General features: G+C 34.1%; 1 protein-coding gene across 4 annotated transcripts in view; it reads left to right on the plus strand.

The window, feature by feature from the left end:
- LOC149776449 (solute carrier family 28 member 3-like) overlaps window positions 1-11,945 on the plus strand; it is a 51,501-nt gene extending 39,556 nt beyond the window's left edge. For all 4 annotated transcript variants that reach the window (XM_089940869.1, XM_089940868.1, XM_089940867.1 and 1 more), the window contains exons 8-12: window positions 2,769-2,899; window positions 3,339-3,507; window positions 4,259-4,522; window positions 7,260-7,440; window positions 9,421-11,945. In XM_089940869.1, coding sequence (XP_089796995.1) covers window positions 2,769-2,899; window positions 3,339-3,507; window positions 4,259-4,522; window positions 7,260-7,440; window positions 9,421-9,443 — 768 coding nt within the window. In that variant the 3' untranslated portion in view covers window positions 9,444-11,945. The remainder of the gene's footprint in view (window positions 1-2,768; window positions 2,900-3,338; window positions 3,508-4,258; window positions 4,523-7,259; window positions 7,441-9,420) is intronic.
- Window positions 11,946-16,656: the final 4,711 nt, after the last annotated feature.

Below are 16,656 nucleotides of genomic sequence, written 5' to 3' on the forward strand. Positions count from 1 at the left end.
AGTCATATGAACTTGATCCAATTCCAACATCACTGCTGCTTGAGTGCTTAGATCCAGTATTGCCTTCACTAACTGATGTTATTAATACCTCTCTCTCATCCGGGGAATTTCCATCATTTTTCAAAACTGCCATTGTAAAGCGTCTGTTGAAGACACCAACACTAGACCATAACGATTTAAAGAACTATCGCCCAGTTTCTAATCTCCCATTTATATAAAAAAATCTTAGAAAATGTTGTTCTATCCCAGTTTGTATCTCACCTGAATTCAAACAGTCTTTTTAGCAATGTACAATCTGCATATCGCCCTTGCCACAGTACTGAAAATACTCTTCTAAACGTAGTTAATGACATTCTCTTTGCGTTGGATAGCGGAAAGATTACAGTCCTCACCCTCCTTTATTTGTCTGCAGCATTTGACACGATAGACCATGATATATTACTTCACCGTCTCCAGCGTGTATTTGGCATTCATGATACAGCCTTACTGTGGTTCAAGTCCTACTTAATCAACAGGACACACATTATATCTGCAAATGGAATACAGTCCAGCCCAGTTGATCTATGATGTGGTGTTCCACAGGGGTCAGATCTTGGACCTGTTCTCTTCATTATATACACTCAGTCGGTCTCAAGTATCATAGATCATCATCCAGTGTCTCACCAATTGTACGCTAATGACACCCAAATATACAAATCTTGCCACCCAACTGATGTTGATGCTACTGTCCAAGGTGTAGAGAGATGCATTTCTGATGTGAAATCATGGATGGCATGTAACAAGCTGCAGATGAATGATTATAAAACTGAGGCCATTCTGATCACAGCACAAAGACTTTCTCATTCACATCCTTTACCTCAAACAATAAATATCAGCAACACCAACATTAAATTCACACAATCAGTACGAAACCTAGGTGTTACTCTGGACAGTACTCTCACATTGCACCAACATGTCATGAACATATGCAAGGCTGCATATCTTGAGCTGAGACGCATCAACTCGATTCGCAAATATCTTTCAGTTGATACATTAAAACATTTGTGTGTTCATTAGTACTTTCAAGATTGGACTATTTATAACTCAATTCTGTCTGGTTCATCTCAATGTCTACTTCAGAAACTTCAAAAAGTTCAAAACAAAGCTGCTCGGATCATACTTAGAGTACCATGATCAGAGCACACCTCCCCGCTGCTCTGTACCCTACACTGGCTATCCATTCGATCCAGAATCAAACACAAAATGTGTTCTCTGTGCTACGTTTCACTGTCGGACTCTAGTCCAACATACCTATCCGACCTCACCAATGTGTACACACCAGCAAGATACTTACGCTCCTCTTCTGACAATCGTATACTCATTATTTCCACTATGAAAACAAAGTCATATGGACAGCGTTCTTTTGCATACCGGGGCCAGCCAACGTGAAATGAATTGCCCACTGAACTTTGACACAAAAACACAGTGATCACATTGAAGAGTGCTCTCAAAACTCACTTATTTCGACTGCAAGAACAAACTTAAAGACCTAAGTTTCCTCCCTTAAATATCTCAGCATGTTTTTTACGTTTTCTAATTTCATGGTGTTTGTTTCTGTAATCATATCATTATGTTTTTTTATCTTATAGGTGTTGTCTAATGTTGTAAAGCGCTTAGAGCTTCTAAAGATTAGGCGCTATACAAAGTCCTCATTATTATTATTATTATTATTATTATTAAGAGGTTAGTGTTACGACTGGTTGGCTGTCAGGATAATGTGACTGGTTGGGTCATCATGCTGATATCTGCTGCATTATGCCCCAGCTCTCTCTCTCTCTCTCTCTCTCTCTCTCTCTCTCTCTCTCTCTCTCTCTCTCATAATGAACAGATCTAAAGATGTTGCAAGATTGTAGACCTTCTAACATATCTCTCTGGCTCGAATCCAGGAAACGGCGAATTAGTTATATGGCTGAAGCATGGTCTGCCTTTCCCCCGACAGCAGTCTGGTCTTCTCTGGTAACTCAGGTTTCAACTACCTTATAAAGGCGACCTCCGTCGCTCCCCTACTATGCAATGACATTTGGTGGGTTGCAAGATCAAGGCTGGGTCGTGTCGGGCTAATCACTCTACTTTCTAAGCGAGGATGCTCAGCTAATGTAATAGAGATATATATCAAACATACCGGCAGTGCATACCCATTATAACCCTGCATGTCTGTTTTATAACTCGTCCCTTAGCATCACTTATTGACAAGTATCACTTAGAGGGATGCACAGTGATCTCATAATGTGATCCATGAGATACATGGAAATTAAAAATTAAACTCAACGCCAGGTTGTTGAAGAACGAAATTGTTCCATACGATGAAGAAAAAAAAAGGACTTATTTAATGGAAATTGGAGACAAATATATTGAATTCACGAGGAATTATGAAGCTCAGGAACAAACGTTGAATCTCACCCATGCATTTCCACCTCAAAAGCCGCGTACGAGTTATCTGACTAAAATGAATGTTGCATGAAAGCGCATTTACATCGGTGAGAAAACGGTATTAGACTATATTTTTTTCTTTACAATTTAAAGTTATCTAAGTGCATTCAACACACTTGCATATAAGTATTTTACAATATTTTTGTTGCATTTAACGTCTGCGTCTTCATTCGTCGTATTCTATGTTTTATTCATTCTACGTTGATTTACTGTGACGTTTTCATGGGGGACGTTTATGTGGTTTATTTGATGCTAAAATTACTTCATAAACATAATGAAAGTCTTTTTTTTACGTGCAGGTGCCTGCCAACCATCTACTTGCAGCGTCGGTGATGTCCGCCCCTGCGGCATTAGCCATTAGTAAGCTAGCTTATCCTGAGACAGAACTAGTCAAGGCATCAGCAAGGGATTTTTCGCGGATGGAGAAATCGTAAGTTCATTTCACATATATAAACTTCTCCATAGGCCATGAACGTGGACAAATCGTATCTAATTTATTAACAATATATATGAAGGATTCGAGCCAAAATGCAATATGTATGTATGTATGTATGTATGTATGTATGTATGTATGTATGTATGTATACAGGTGAAATCTTTGATGCTAATTATGTATGTGATCATTGTTGGCCATTCTGTTTGTTCATTCAGTTTTCTAAATTCTATTATTTTTTTTTATCTTAGTGTACAACTTATGCATAAATATGTTTTGGTAACGAAAACTGAATATAGGCAAATAAAGATAAACACACGGGTATATGTGTCAGGGTAACGGAAACCGATTGATTGATCGATTGATTGATTGATTGATTGATTGAATGATTGATTGATTTACTTACTCATTATTTATTAATTTATTTATTTATTAGAGAAGAGCGCAATTTGATCGAGGCAGCCTCTGCCGGTGCCACCGCTAGCATCAAGCTATTAGGCGCGATTGCTGTAAACGTAATTGCGTTCCTGTCCCTTTTGGACTTTGTGAACTCCACTCTGATATGGTTTGGGGACAGAGTCGGATTACAGAACTTTTCTTTTCAGGTAGGTAAATTCCCGCCATAAATATTGATAACATGGATCTTACTATATGTTAATAAAGGATAAAACAGAAGACAACGTAAAGGAAAAAGACAGTGCTCAGTTATAGTATGACTATGTGCCGATAAACAACTGGGTTCTCTTTTTTTTCGTCTCTTTCAGAATGAAAAGTAAATAGTATAATTCGATTGGAAACAAAAGAATGTCATGCCTAAATATTTAGAAATCAATATTTTTCATTGTATTAACTATCTCCAATTCATTTGAATGTTAGTCAGAATTCTGATGGGGTTTATTTTGTACATTCGGGAGTAATTTGGCCAATGTTATATGCAGCGAGACACATTAATGATTGTTTCATTTTAGATGACACCAAGAAGAAAAACTAGATTTTGTGCCGTTCTTGCACATTGTGGAAGAAAAAACCCCAGATTTTTATCAAAATTATGATGTTGCCTCCTTTATTATAGGGACACATTGTTAAAGTGTTGAAATAATACAGTATCACTATACAGTCGCAAGGAATGAATGTTTAATATATAGATAAGATTTGTTTTCTTAAACTATTAACCAAAACCAGCTTTTTATATATACACATCATTTAGATTTCTTCTGAAATTAACTATGATATCAGAGGTTGTTAACAAAATACAATTAACATCTACTCGTGTCCATAAAAAAGAAAAGATAAAGACGACGACGGTGGTGAGAGGATGGTGATGAATGCTAATTGCCGTCTGTGGTATCGTTACAGTTCATCTGTTCCTACGTCCTATACCCAGTGGCGTACTTCATGGGCACGGCACCCGAAGACAGTCGAAAAGTGGCGGAAATGATCGGCATCAAAACCTTCACCAACGAATTTATAGCCTATGGAGTCCTGAGTGACCTCATAAAAAACAGACATGACCTGGAAAATTATACGACTTTTTTCAACGGGACTGGTCTCTGGTCATGGCGAGGAGATAACATACTCCTGGGACTCACAAATCAAACACTAAAAGGAGGCGTCATGTCGGTGAGTAAAGAAAATGTCCGACAGATGGAGCTAGTTGGGGCATCATAGAGACGATCCTGAAATAACTGTTTTGTAAAAGCTTTATTTTTTAAGCGTTTCTTGGTTTGACTACCTTGAGATTCACTTTATCTTGGCAGTATTAAAAAGTCAAAGTTCTCTCAATAACTCCAGTGTACTGCGTTCAAAGTAATGTTTTTATTGATCTGATAACTAATTTATTATAGATAATTTCTTCTTTGAATAATTTTTTTTGTTCGTCTATCATTATGTTAAAGATCATAGAGTATATAGCGAATTATCTTTCAGGTCAGATAGAAAGTAAACGCTGAAGTCCCATTAATATAAATAATTCATATTAAACCGGCAAACATTTTCACAAAATACATTCCGCCGATATCCCGACCTTTAAAAATTCATGTTAAATTTTTACTATTAAGTTTACCTTTCCTGAATTTCCTGGTCAATGTTTTACATCGCATGTTTTGTTTTCATTTGAAAAAGGAGACACGGTCAGAGATGAACACTGAAATATTCTGATTTAGTATCTTTGCTCATCATTTAGTTTAAACGTATGATATTCGTCCTTCCCATGCAAGATATACAACTGAAAGGATAGGGATCGTGATGGTACATATCAAACCTGATCAAAAACATTATTAATCAATAGGGCAAAGGAGAGTGTTGCGATTATATGGTCTAAAACTAAGTAACAGAAAAAGCAAAACCAAGTTTCCACTTGACCTATGTCACAATTGATTTTTCTGAAGCAAAAAACTCAATCATCTTAATGAAAAATTACTCCAAATTATAAACAAGTCATCCCATAATCTTCTTGGTACTAACAGCTGCCTCGCTTAGCGCTCAGCATTAAGAGATTAGTATTAGGACTGGTCGACCTGGTGGCAGGATAATGTGACTGGGTGGGACATCATGCTATGCTACATGTCTGCGGCATGATGCCCGAGTGCTAGACATCACTATAATCTGTCACACTGTAGATACTGTAACGATTAGCTTGACAATGTTTTTAAAGCTACGTTAAAAATCCAAATCACACACACACACACACACACACACACACACACACACACACAGAATCTTCTAAGGTCAAAAAGACATGTCAACATGATTATAAAGTTACAAATTGCCATTATCTTAAAGTGCAATCTATAATCATTGACGAAAATTTAAAAATTGTTGTTTACAAATGACCATTAACTTAAACTATAACATACAATCAGGGATTTAAAAAAAGTTAAGCACACAATATAACTATACATAGCAAGAGAGAGAGAGAGAGAGAGAGAGAGAGAGAATTAAACTAGGGATCAGTGGCCGAATCTTGAGATCTTGTGTATCTTTAAAGTTTCTCACAGTGACTATCATTATTACATAATATATACTTAAATATAGTAATTCGTACAAACACAATGTCATTTCTGATGCATTGCATGTATGCTGTATAATTCGGACAATGAAGAAGAATGCATGAAGGTTTCAATGCCACACTATGAGCAACATGGAAATGGTGAAAGTTGAACTTGATACAGATAACCCTGAATGGCGGTGCGGCCGTGATGGACTCGTATGTGTATTATGTCTACGAAACAATCACTGATAATTATTGTTAAATGGATTACAATCCATGCATTATTTTCCGTGACTTTCTTAAACTACCGAAAGAGTTGACAGCGAGGCCTATTTTTTTTATTATAACATTACGTCAATATGGTATGCTCAATAAACTGTGATGTTGGTTTTAAGGTTACTTATCTTGCAGACAACAAAGGTAATTAAGAAATACTACTTATCAGATTAAAAACTTATTAGTGATGGTGTTCTACAAGGATCTCTCTTAAGGCAACTACTATTTATAATGCATATTAATAATATTTCTTAACAAACTAGTTTCATTACTGCAGTGTCTGCCCACGATTCGTCTCTTTCTTATTCACCTCCATATATAACAAAAACTAAAATGCTATTGAATCGTGATATCGATACCCTACTATGGCGGTTGAAACAGTGACATGCGGAACTCAATGACGAGAAACTGAAGTTATACTCTTAACAAATTAAAAATTTACACCCTGCCTGAATTCAACGCAATATTGACCTGACTTTCGTCTAGTCACACACTCATCTTGGCTTGCACCTTCTTTACAATTTTAAGTTTTTAATTATAAAATATCATATCACATAAAGAGTGTCTGCCAGATAAATAAACTTACGAAAATTAAAATATTTCCTGAAACAATGAGTTTTACAAACTTTACTAGAATTATACGTTTCCTGCATAAGACCTATTTTATAACATGCTAACCAGATTGCTAAAAAATACTTCTTTGCAATTTTTGTATGTTGAAACTGGATGGGAAGAACTTATCACAAAAAGATAAAGAACTAAACGTTTAAAAATGTATAAACTCATATATAACATAACACATATTTTTTTCTTCAATCCCGCTCTTCCAGATACAGTTTTGGGCGAATTAATATCAACCATTCTTTTTACACAAGACTCTCAACTGCCATGAAGTCTTTATTTCCTTCGGCATCGGTACAGGGGAATGCCCTTCACGAGATTATCAGCAATACTTCTAATTAATTTGTTGAAGAAAAAAAACTGTTTTAACAATGAATACAAAGAGGGACACTGTACTCTATGTATAGTCATCATTTTAAAATTGTTATACAATTTAAAATTCAAAGATAGACAAAATTATACTCATTTCAGGTCAAGTCTGAAGTCATAGCCACATATGCACTTTGTGGATTTTCTAACTTTGGCTCAATAGGGATCACACTTGGAGGAATGGCGACTTTGGCCCCTAACAGAAAGAAGGAACTTTCTAAAATGGTACTAAGGTCCATGATAGCTGGAAATGTGTCCTGCTTTCTGACAGCTTGTATTGCAAGTAAGGGTTATTTCTTTCATCCTGCCTAGATCTTGTCCATTCTTTTCTGTTATAATATATTCAAGTTAAGTCAAATGTACTGAAGTCTATTTCATACTGTTTTGTATTTATTCGATATTTTATGATCTATCTTATATATATAATTTTTTAATTCTTTTTTTAGATTTCGTTTTGCGCAATTTTTTTATTTACTATTTCCTTTTATTCTATTTCTTCCTGTACTGCCCTGTCCTATTCAATTATAGACTATCAAGTTCTATTATATATTTTTTCTGTATGTACTATTATATTCTGTTTGTTTTTTTTTCTGTCCTAATCTTTTATATTCCGTTCTGTTCTTTCTATACTATTCGATCTTATTCCATGTTCGTTTCCTTTCTTTCTTTACTTTTCCATATGATTCTTTCGGTATTACTTGCGTTGTACTCTCTTATATTCTATTTTACTTTTTCAGATGATTCTTTCGGTATTACTTGCGTTGTACTCTCTTATATTCTATTCTACTTTTTCAGATGATTCTTTCGGTATTACTTGCGTTGTACTCTCTTATATTCTATTCTACTTTTCCATATGATTCTTTCAGTATTACTTGCGTTGTATTCTCTTATACTCTATTCTACTTTTTCAGATGAGACATTGTATCAAACAAATAAAGCTAAAAATAACTTCAAATGGCTTATTTACCAAGAGTGTGAAAAGGGGTATATTTTCCTTTGTGTTAAACAAGACCAATCTCAGTCAATATACAACTGATTTATGTCCAGTATACGCCGCATTTTCTTCATGTATACGCCGCATTTTCTTCATGTATACGCCGCAGTTTCTTCATGTGTACACATTTTCTTCATGTATACACCGCATTTTCTTCATGTATACGCCGCATTTTCTTAATGTGTACACCACATTTTCTTCATGTATACACCGCATTTTCTTCATGTATACACCGCTGTATACACCGCATTTTCTTCATGTATACACCGCTGTATACACCGCATTTTCTTCATGTATACGCCGCATTTCTTAATGCGTACACCACATTTTCTTCATGTATACACCGCATTTTCTTGACAACCGTACAAACTGTTACAAGAATGTACACAACATTATGCGTAATCAAATATTGAAATTAATGATCGATCATATTAGAACATTATTTTATGACGTTACATATTTAAATTCTAATACAAAAATATTTTTATTATTACAGTATACATATTCATGTCCACTATTTCTTGTCGACAAACCATCGTCAACCTACTTGAACATTTTTCATATTTAAAAATAACCATTTTCTTAAAATAAAATCCATTTCATAAAATTATCGTTTTTAAATTTTGACAGTTATTTAAAATGTAAGACAACTGATTTATTAAATTAAAAATAATTTGAATGTCTAACCCTATGATTTTTATCTGGGAACTGTAAATATAATAAACAAAAAAAAATCATATAAAAAACTATTTTCTAATGGTAGAAGATCAGAAGAAGTTTCTTATGTCGATATTAAAATTACCTGATTTATAAATTTAGGAAATTATCGTTTAATCCAGAAGAAACATTCTCCTTACTTTTCCTCGGGGCGGGGTTGAGTTGTTGGAGGAGGAGGTGGGGTGGAGGAGAGAAATGCCTGTCCATCATGGCTTGCCAATAAAAATGACGATTTTAGTATTTGTTTCACACACATTTCTCATTTTGCAATTTAAAAACCGAAGTCACGAAATAAAAAATGTAAACACATCTGAAAATTTGAAAAGTTAAAGTGTACCGCATTTTAATTTCCAAGGTTCAAATTGTCAATTCCATTCCGTGTGTGTGTGTGTGTGTGTGTGTGATATATCCGTAACAAAATTCATGCAGTAGATTTAGATTCAGTTTGATTTTGAAATTAATGACCATTCGGAACTTAACATCGAATATAACCAACATATTTAGTTCAGATTGTCTTATAGTTTGAAATGAAACCTTCGCTTTTCATTTCAGGTCTGTTGTATAAGGAATTGTAAGCAAAGGAAATCTTATCCAAAAGAGTTGGAACAAAAGTGGCACAGGAACTAGTGGAAGGAGATAAAGCATGTACAACTACGCTTCCCGCCAACCCATCCCTTAATCAGCGACAATACTGACTACATAGCTTGTGTAGACTGGGAATTACATTGACAAGAGGATGCAAAGGAAGTCAGTGCTGGCCAGTTATACTCAGGATACATTACATATACTTTTGCTGATAGCTGCTGATATTTGCAAACAGTGTCATATGTGTGTGTGGAGAGAGAGAGAGAGGTTATTATACATGTTTATATATTGTATACAAATACATTTTTATCGATGACATATTTTTCTTTCATAGAACATACGTTTGGAGCGAGACAGAATTTTTTTGTTGTCCTTTCGTAGTTTCCATTGATCTGACCGCTCCGGTCGCCTAGTGGTTAGAGCGTCCGCCTCAGAAGCGGAAGGTCGTGGGTTCCAACCCCGGCCGAGTCATACCAACGACTTAAAAAATGGTACTAACAGCTGCCTCGCTAGGCGCTCAACATTAAGAGGTTAGTGTTAGGGCTGGTCGGCCTGGTGTCAGTATAATGTAACTGGGTGGGACATCATGCTACATGTCTGCGGGATGATGCCTCAGTGCAAGACATCACTTTAAACTGCCACACTGCAGACATCGTAGCGATATGACTGAAAAGTTTTTAAAGCTACGTTGAAAATCCAAATCACACACACACACACACACACACACATGTTTGACAGTCCTAAAAATACCCTTTAGTAACATTTTTGTAAAATTATATACATGATTTTAGCCTTATATAGGCCTATTATACAAAGCTAAAAGGCTTCAATTAAATAACCCATATCGGGGCTTTATTATTTTTACCGAAAATGAGTAATAATATCAGGATTTTATAAATTTACCCAAAATGAGTAATAATATCAGGATTTTATGATTTTACCCAAATTGAGCAATAATATCAGGATTTTATGAATTTATTCGAATTAAGTGAGATCATCAGGATTTGAAAATACTTTGGATATCTTTAGCCGGTTTGCTTTGTCCACATTTCTGTCCTAAAAGTTTTCGTATGGGATTTCAGCATGTAGAACAATTGAATTGTAAAGAAAGATTGTATCATTTTAATAACAAAGCAAAAGACGGCATTAACCCTTTGGTTGCCCAGGTGACATCAGTGACACCTGCTCGAGAGCCGTATTGACATTATGTTTCTAACACACATAATTAAAACATATAACAAAGATGACATAGCTATATTTAACACATAAATGAAACATAACACACATGAAATAATGTCTTTAACACATAAATAAAAATAGCACACATTACACAATGTCTTTAACACGTAAATAAAACATATAACACAGATGACATAAATATCTTTAACACAAATAAACATAATACACAGGATATATATATCTCTAACACACATAAAAAACAATACACATGACACAAGTGTCTCTAACGCATAAATGAAGCATAACACACATGACTTAAGCGTCTCTAATACAAAAATAAAACAACACACATGGCATAAATGTCTCTAACACATACATAAAACAACACACATGACATAAGTGTCTCTAACACACATACATAAAACAGAACACACAAGACATTAGTGTCTCTAACACACATACATAAAACAGAACAAACATGACATAAATGTCTCTAGCACACATACATAAAATATAACACACATGACATAAATATCTCTAACACACATAAATAAAACGTAAAACAGAGGACATAAATTTCGCTATCATAAATGTTGTTAACACTACTGGACACGATTAATTGAAAACAATAGAACATAGTAAGTAAATGTGCAAGTAAATTTTGAAAGAAAGTAGATGAAAAACAATAACTTTGATCATATTGGTATGATCTGTATGGTTGCGAGGTTTTACAAATGTAAATAAGAAGTATAAACACGTAATTGGTTATGTGACCTTATAATTGCAGTGATTTTCTGTATTTCTTGTTTTGATTACGTTGTTCTTTGCAATACTGTTCGTATTTGGTAATAATGGTGAAATTCATATAACTCTGATATCGTGTATTTCTGCATAAATCTCTTTTCGATGCTTCTGTCCAAAATGTTCAAAATACTGATCCGTCCTGAAAAGTACCAAGCAAAAAGACTACCATCAATTGCTTTCAGTATTTCAATACTGTTATAAATATGTACGTCATACCGTATATGCTCTCTTATATGACAAGTCCAAATGCCCTATTATGTCACTGTGTTTTAATAAACCGGCAGATCAGAGGTTCTGAGTCTAGTTCTGACCGAAAGAGAAAATGAAATGTTATATCCTTCTAATAGCTCTAGTTATATTTTAACTCGTTGGTGACTTTGATGCAAGAACTGCTAACTTAGCCGATATTAGTAATAACGCCCTTACTACAAAGCACCCTGAAATATTCAGCTTCGAAAATGACGCAATAAATGCATAGATGATTATATATATATATATATATATATATATATATATATATATATATATATATATATATATATATATATATATATAGTCATGGGGGCTCTAAATCTGTGATTTGATGGATGCGGAGGGTGGTTTTTCTATGTCATAAATTTAACATGTTGTTCATGTCAATGAATATATAAACTGCTGAAAGAATGAATTTAAACACTGTAATGTATTAGAATTGTATAGATCGCGACTTACCTTGATATCTGTATTAAACCGTTCATGTTGTATGTCAAGTGTGATTGCCGGTCATGTGGTAACATGTGTCATCGAATTCAACCTTGCACATCGTTAAATACTCACAAAATCTTCTGGAATCTTATTTTATACAAATTTGTCACACCAAGAAATGTTTATCACACTTAAATTCCCACCCAAATCATCAGTTGAATAGCGCTAAGCTCGATGACTCCAACAGCTGACATCACGAAAATACGTCTGCAGGCAAGATGGCCGACATTAGATCACATGACCGGTTCCACACAGTAAATTTGTCAAGTTCACCTTTTTTTATATTAAATTTCACTTATTGATTGTAAATGTTGGCCTTCGTTTATACAAGAAGAAGTATGTTTTGAATATTTAATGGTGTATTTTTCATTTGTATGCTGGTCAATATAGTTTCAAAGTTATCAGCGTTCATCGGTAGTTGTCTACTCTTCACCCAAGCTTAACTGTCTTGGTTACGATTTCAAGCACGCTGGCGTTTGACGGACACGACATAATAGGTAATGTTTATATATTTGCTAACGGCAGAGTGTAAACGGACAAGTGATGAAAGTTAATTTGTATATTAACCCTCAGTTTGTGTCGCTGGTTGTAGAGTATCTGTTCGGCACTATCAGACCTGTTCGGCGTCCCTGACAAGCAATGATTGGTTAAATTTACGTCACATGACTACTTTCCGAAGAGTATACATAGGAGTGAAATTCAAACTTCGGCAGATAGCTGTCAACATTAGGGCCTCTATCAACATCTTTCCATCAAATAAAAAGGCACTGTATTGAGGTAGTTGTAATAACAATTTTATTGGATGACATTAAAAAGCTTGTAGATACTTATAAAAATAAGACAAGTATACACATTTTAATTTCATTATTCTCAAAAATAGACTGGAATTATATATATATATATATATATATATATATATATATATATATATATATATATATATATATATATATAGTACAACAATAGGAATCAATTCGATTCAAACAAATTCAGTTCACTGCTATTGATTCAAGCTTAGTATAAAAGTAATATTGTGCCAATAAATAAGCAGCTATCTTCCGCTACGCTAAGAATTTAGGGTTAACTTTCAAAATACTTACTCCATGGGTCGTCCATTTCTCGCTGAATGATTACATTATGGTTATGAAGGTCAGCATATTATAGCATTTGTGTATTGCATATGTTACACGTAATCAAACACATACATTTATGTTTTAGTCAAATTTCTTGTATTAAGCATCTTAACACAGTTTCATAGTCAAAATAAAAAGGTCCTGACTTTGAGCATTCTTGACATTTAGTATTACATTTACACAAGTTACCCCATACCCCACCCCATTCAGTTACTATATATATATATATATATATATATATATATATATATATATATATATATATATATATATATATATATATATATATATACTCTCACAAGATAGGAATAGAAAAAGGTATGGTGAGCATTTATCGATTTTTTTAAATAGAAAAAATGACATGTATAAGGGGAATGTGGGTGTAGATAGAAGAGCTGGAAAATGCACATCTTATGGCAAGGGCATATTTCATTATCTACTAACAAATTTAAGCGGCTTCCAATTGTTACACAATTTTGAAGTGCTGGATTTAACCCTTTGCTTTCAGATATTCGCCATGCTTTATCATACCAATTTCGAATTAATCCCTTTGCTTTCAGATATTTGCCATGCCTTATCATACAAATTTCGAATTAATCCCTTTGCTTTCAGATATTTGCCATGCTTTATCATACCAATTTCGAATTAATCCCTTTGCTTTCAGATATTTGCCATGCTTTATCATACCAATTTCGAATTAATCAGCTACATGTACTAAATGGTTCTACTGCAGAAAAGTCTTTCATAGAAAATAGACATAGGAGATTGTGGGATACAAGAGGAAAAAGTGAATTCATGTTGAACATAAATATTCAAATATTGATTGTAAATTGCAGGAAATCGTCAGTAAAGATAATATAACGCGAGACGATGTAAATAGAATCATCAATGACATTAATAATGTTATTAGAAGGTATGCTAAGCTAACATTTTCTCAAAAAGGACATAGCGCTAAAAAAAAAATGCAAATACACGCAAGAAAAGCTGACTCAAAACCGTGGTTTGTCAGTAAGTGTATGCAAGCCAGAAAACATTACCATTTGTATTGGAAAGTCAACGAACTTAGGAAAATGCAGCGAGTAAAGCTACTATTCTAACTGCCAGTAGACACTATAAGAAACTTCACGCAAAACATTAATCTCGTTTTAAAAAAAAATAATTGCAAAGGAAACTACGCACGTTACAGTCAAAAGATCAAAAGAGATACAGGAATATGATAAATAATATCGGCAAGATAAAACCGGTTGAGAGTATTGCAATGCACGAATTTGTTTTTAAAAAAATATTCTAAAGAAATAATAGCGATGACCGTGTATTCCCAGAAACGGTTAAAGCGGCGGACGTAGTCGATAACTCTTGTTTGAATGGCCCAATCACAGCTGAAGAAATATTAAAAGTCGTTAACAATCTTAACATAATAAAAAAGCATTCAATCGATATGCTAAATGAAAATATAAAAAGCTCAGTTGCTGAAATGTCAAAAATGTATGTAAAACTTTTAAATATAATCTTGAATACTGGCTATGTTCCAGACAGTTGGACTAAAGGTGTTATTATGCCAATTAATAAACATAAAGGTGATAAAACCGTTATGTCAAATTAAAGACCTATTACTTTAGTAAAATGGTTATGTTCACGTGTTTACCGATAAGCTAAACGTAAGAGTGTATAAATATTTGACGATAATACATTATGATCGGAGACTCCAGCTGGATTCAAGAATGACTATTCCAAAATTGAACTTATTAGAAAATGTAAAAGGAAACTTTTCTGCTAGTTTGATGATTTTTCATATGTTTTTGATAATGTATGGAGAGCTGGATTATGGCATATTTTGTACATTTGAAAAAGGTATAAGACTCGGGGGGGGGGGGGAATTTATCTCCATTATTGTTCTTCTTCCTAAGTGACATAGAATCCTTTTTATTAGTAAATTAGTGTAGAGTATGTATCTTCCAAATATATTGACCATGTATATACGTAAAATGTTATATTGCTTTTATACACTAATGACACTACACCTGTCGCAGATAATCCTGCTGACATGCAACATACGCTTGATATGTTTAATGGAAATTGCGATAAATGGAAGCCTACAATCAACACAGAGAAAGCAAAAATTATGGTATTCAGTTTGAAAAGAAGCATGCATATAAATTTAGGATAATCAATGTCAATATTGATGTTGTAGATGAATATAAGTAATTCGATCTTATATTTCACAAGAATGGAAAGTTATCCAACGTCCTGAATAATCTACTGTTTATGGTTAATAATAGTATGCATTTACTTAAAAAGCGTACACACAATTTAGATTTAACTATTGATTATCAACTAAAACTGTTCGGTCAAACCATTGTACCGATTTTAACATATGCTTGTGAAATTTGCGGGTTTATGAAATCTGATATAGTCGAAAGAACTCATCTTTGTTCCCTTCGAAGTATATTGAATACCATAAAATATACTCCGTTCTGTGTGGCAAACGACGAACTTGGACGTTTCCCATTATTTATCAACATTAAAGTTGCCTGATGAACTATTGGACTTAATTGGCTAGCGGTTATGAAGAAACAGTATCTTATCGTATGTATTTTCTCTTGTACAAAGGCATTGGTGATAACTCGTATGACAATAAATGGTTACTTAAAGCACAATCAATATCAGATGATGTTAAGTCAGTTTTGTGTCAGCTAAATGGTTAACAAATTCAGTAGAACAATGTCTGAAAGATCTTAATTACAAGTTATTATATATATATAATAATCAGGAAAAAATTATGTATGTACTTTATTGTTTTGTGATTTATTATAGAGGTTGAATAAAATCGCAGGCGATGCCAACTTAATAACAACTTTTCTATTAACCCACACACACACACACACACACATCATATATATATGAGGACACCGTTCCGGTGGCCTAGTGGTTAGAGCGTCCGCCTCGGATGAGGGAGGTCGTGGGTTCGATCCCCGGTCAAGTCAGACCAAAGACTTACAAAAATGGTACGAACAGCTGCCTCGCTTGGCGCTCGGCATTAAGAGGTTAGTGTTAGGATAATGTGACTAGGTGGGACAGCATGCTACATGTCTGCGGCATGATGACCCAGTGGTGGACATCACTAAAAACTGCCACACTGCAGACATCGTAGCGATATGACTGAACAATTATTAAAGCTACGTTAAAAATCCAAATACCACACACACACACACACATGAGGAAATATTTCGCGAGTAAAGCGGAGTACATAATTGTATTGCCGATGATAGAAAATGTTTCCGTTTCACGAGTGAAATATTTCCTCAGATCTATATTTTATTGTCATTCTATGTTTTATTCAAGT

Source organism: Sinohyriopsis cumingii, chromosome 18, assembly GCF_028554795.1.
Source record: "Sinohyriopsis cumingii isolate HCF-2022 chromosome 18, ASM2855479v2, whole genome shotgun sequence".
Classification (NCBI taxonomy): domain Eukaryota; kingdom Metazoa; phylum Mollusca; class Bivalvia; order Unionida; family Unionidae; genus Sinohyriopsis; species Sinohyriopsis cumingii.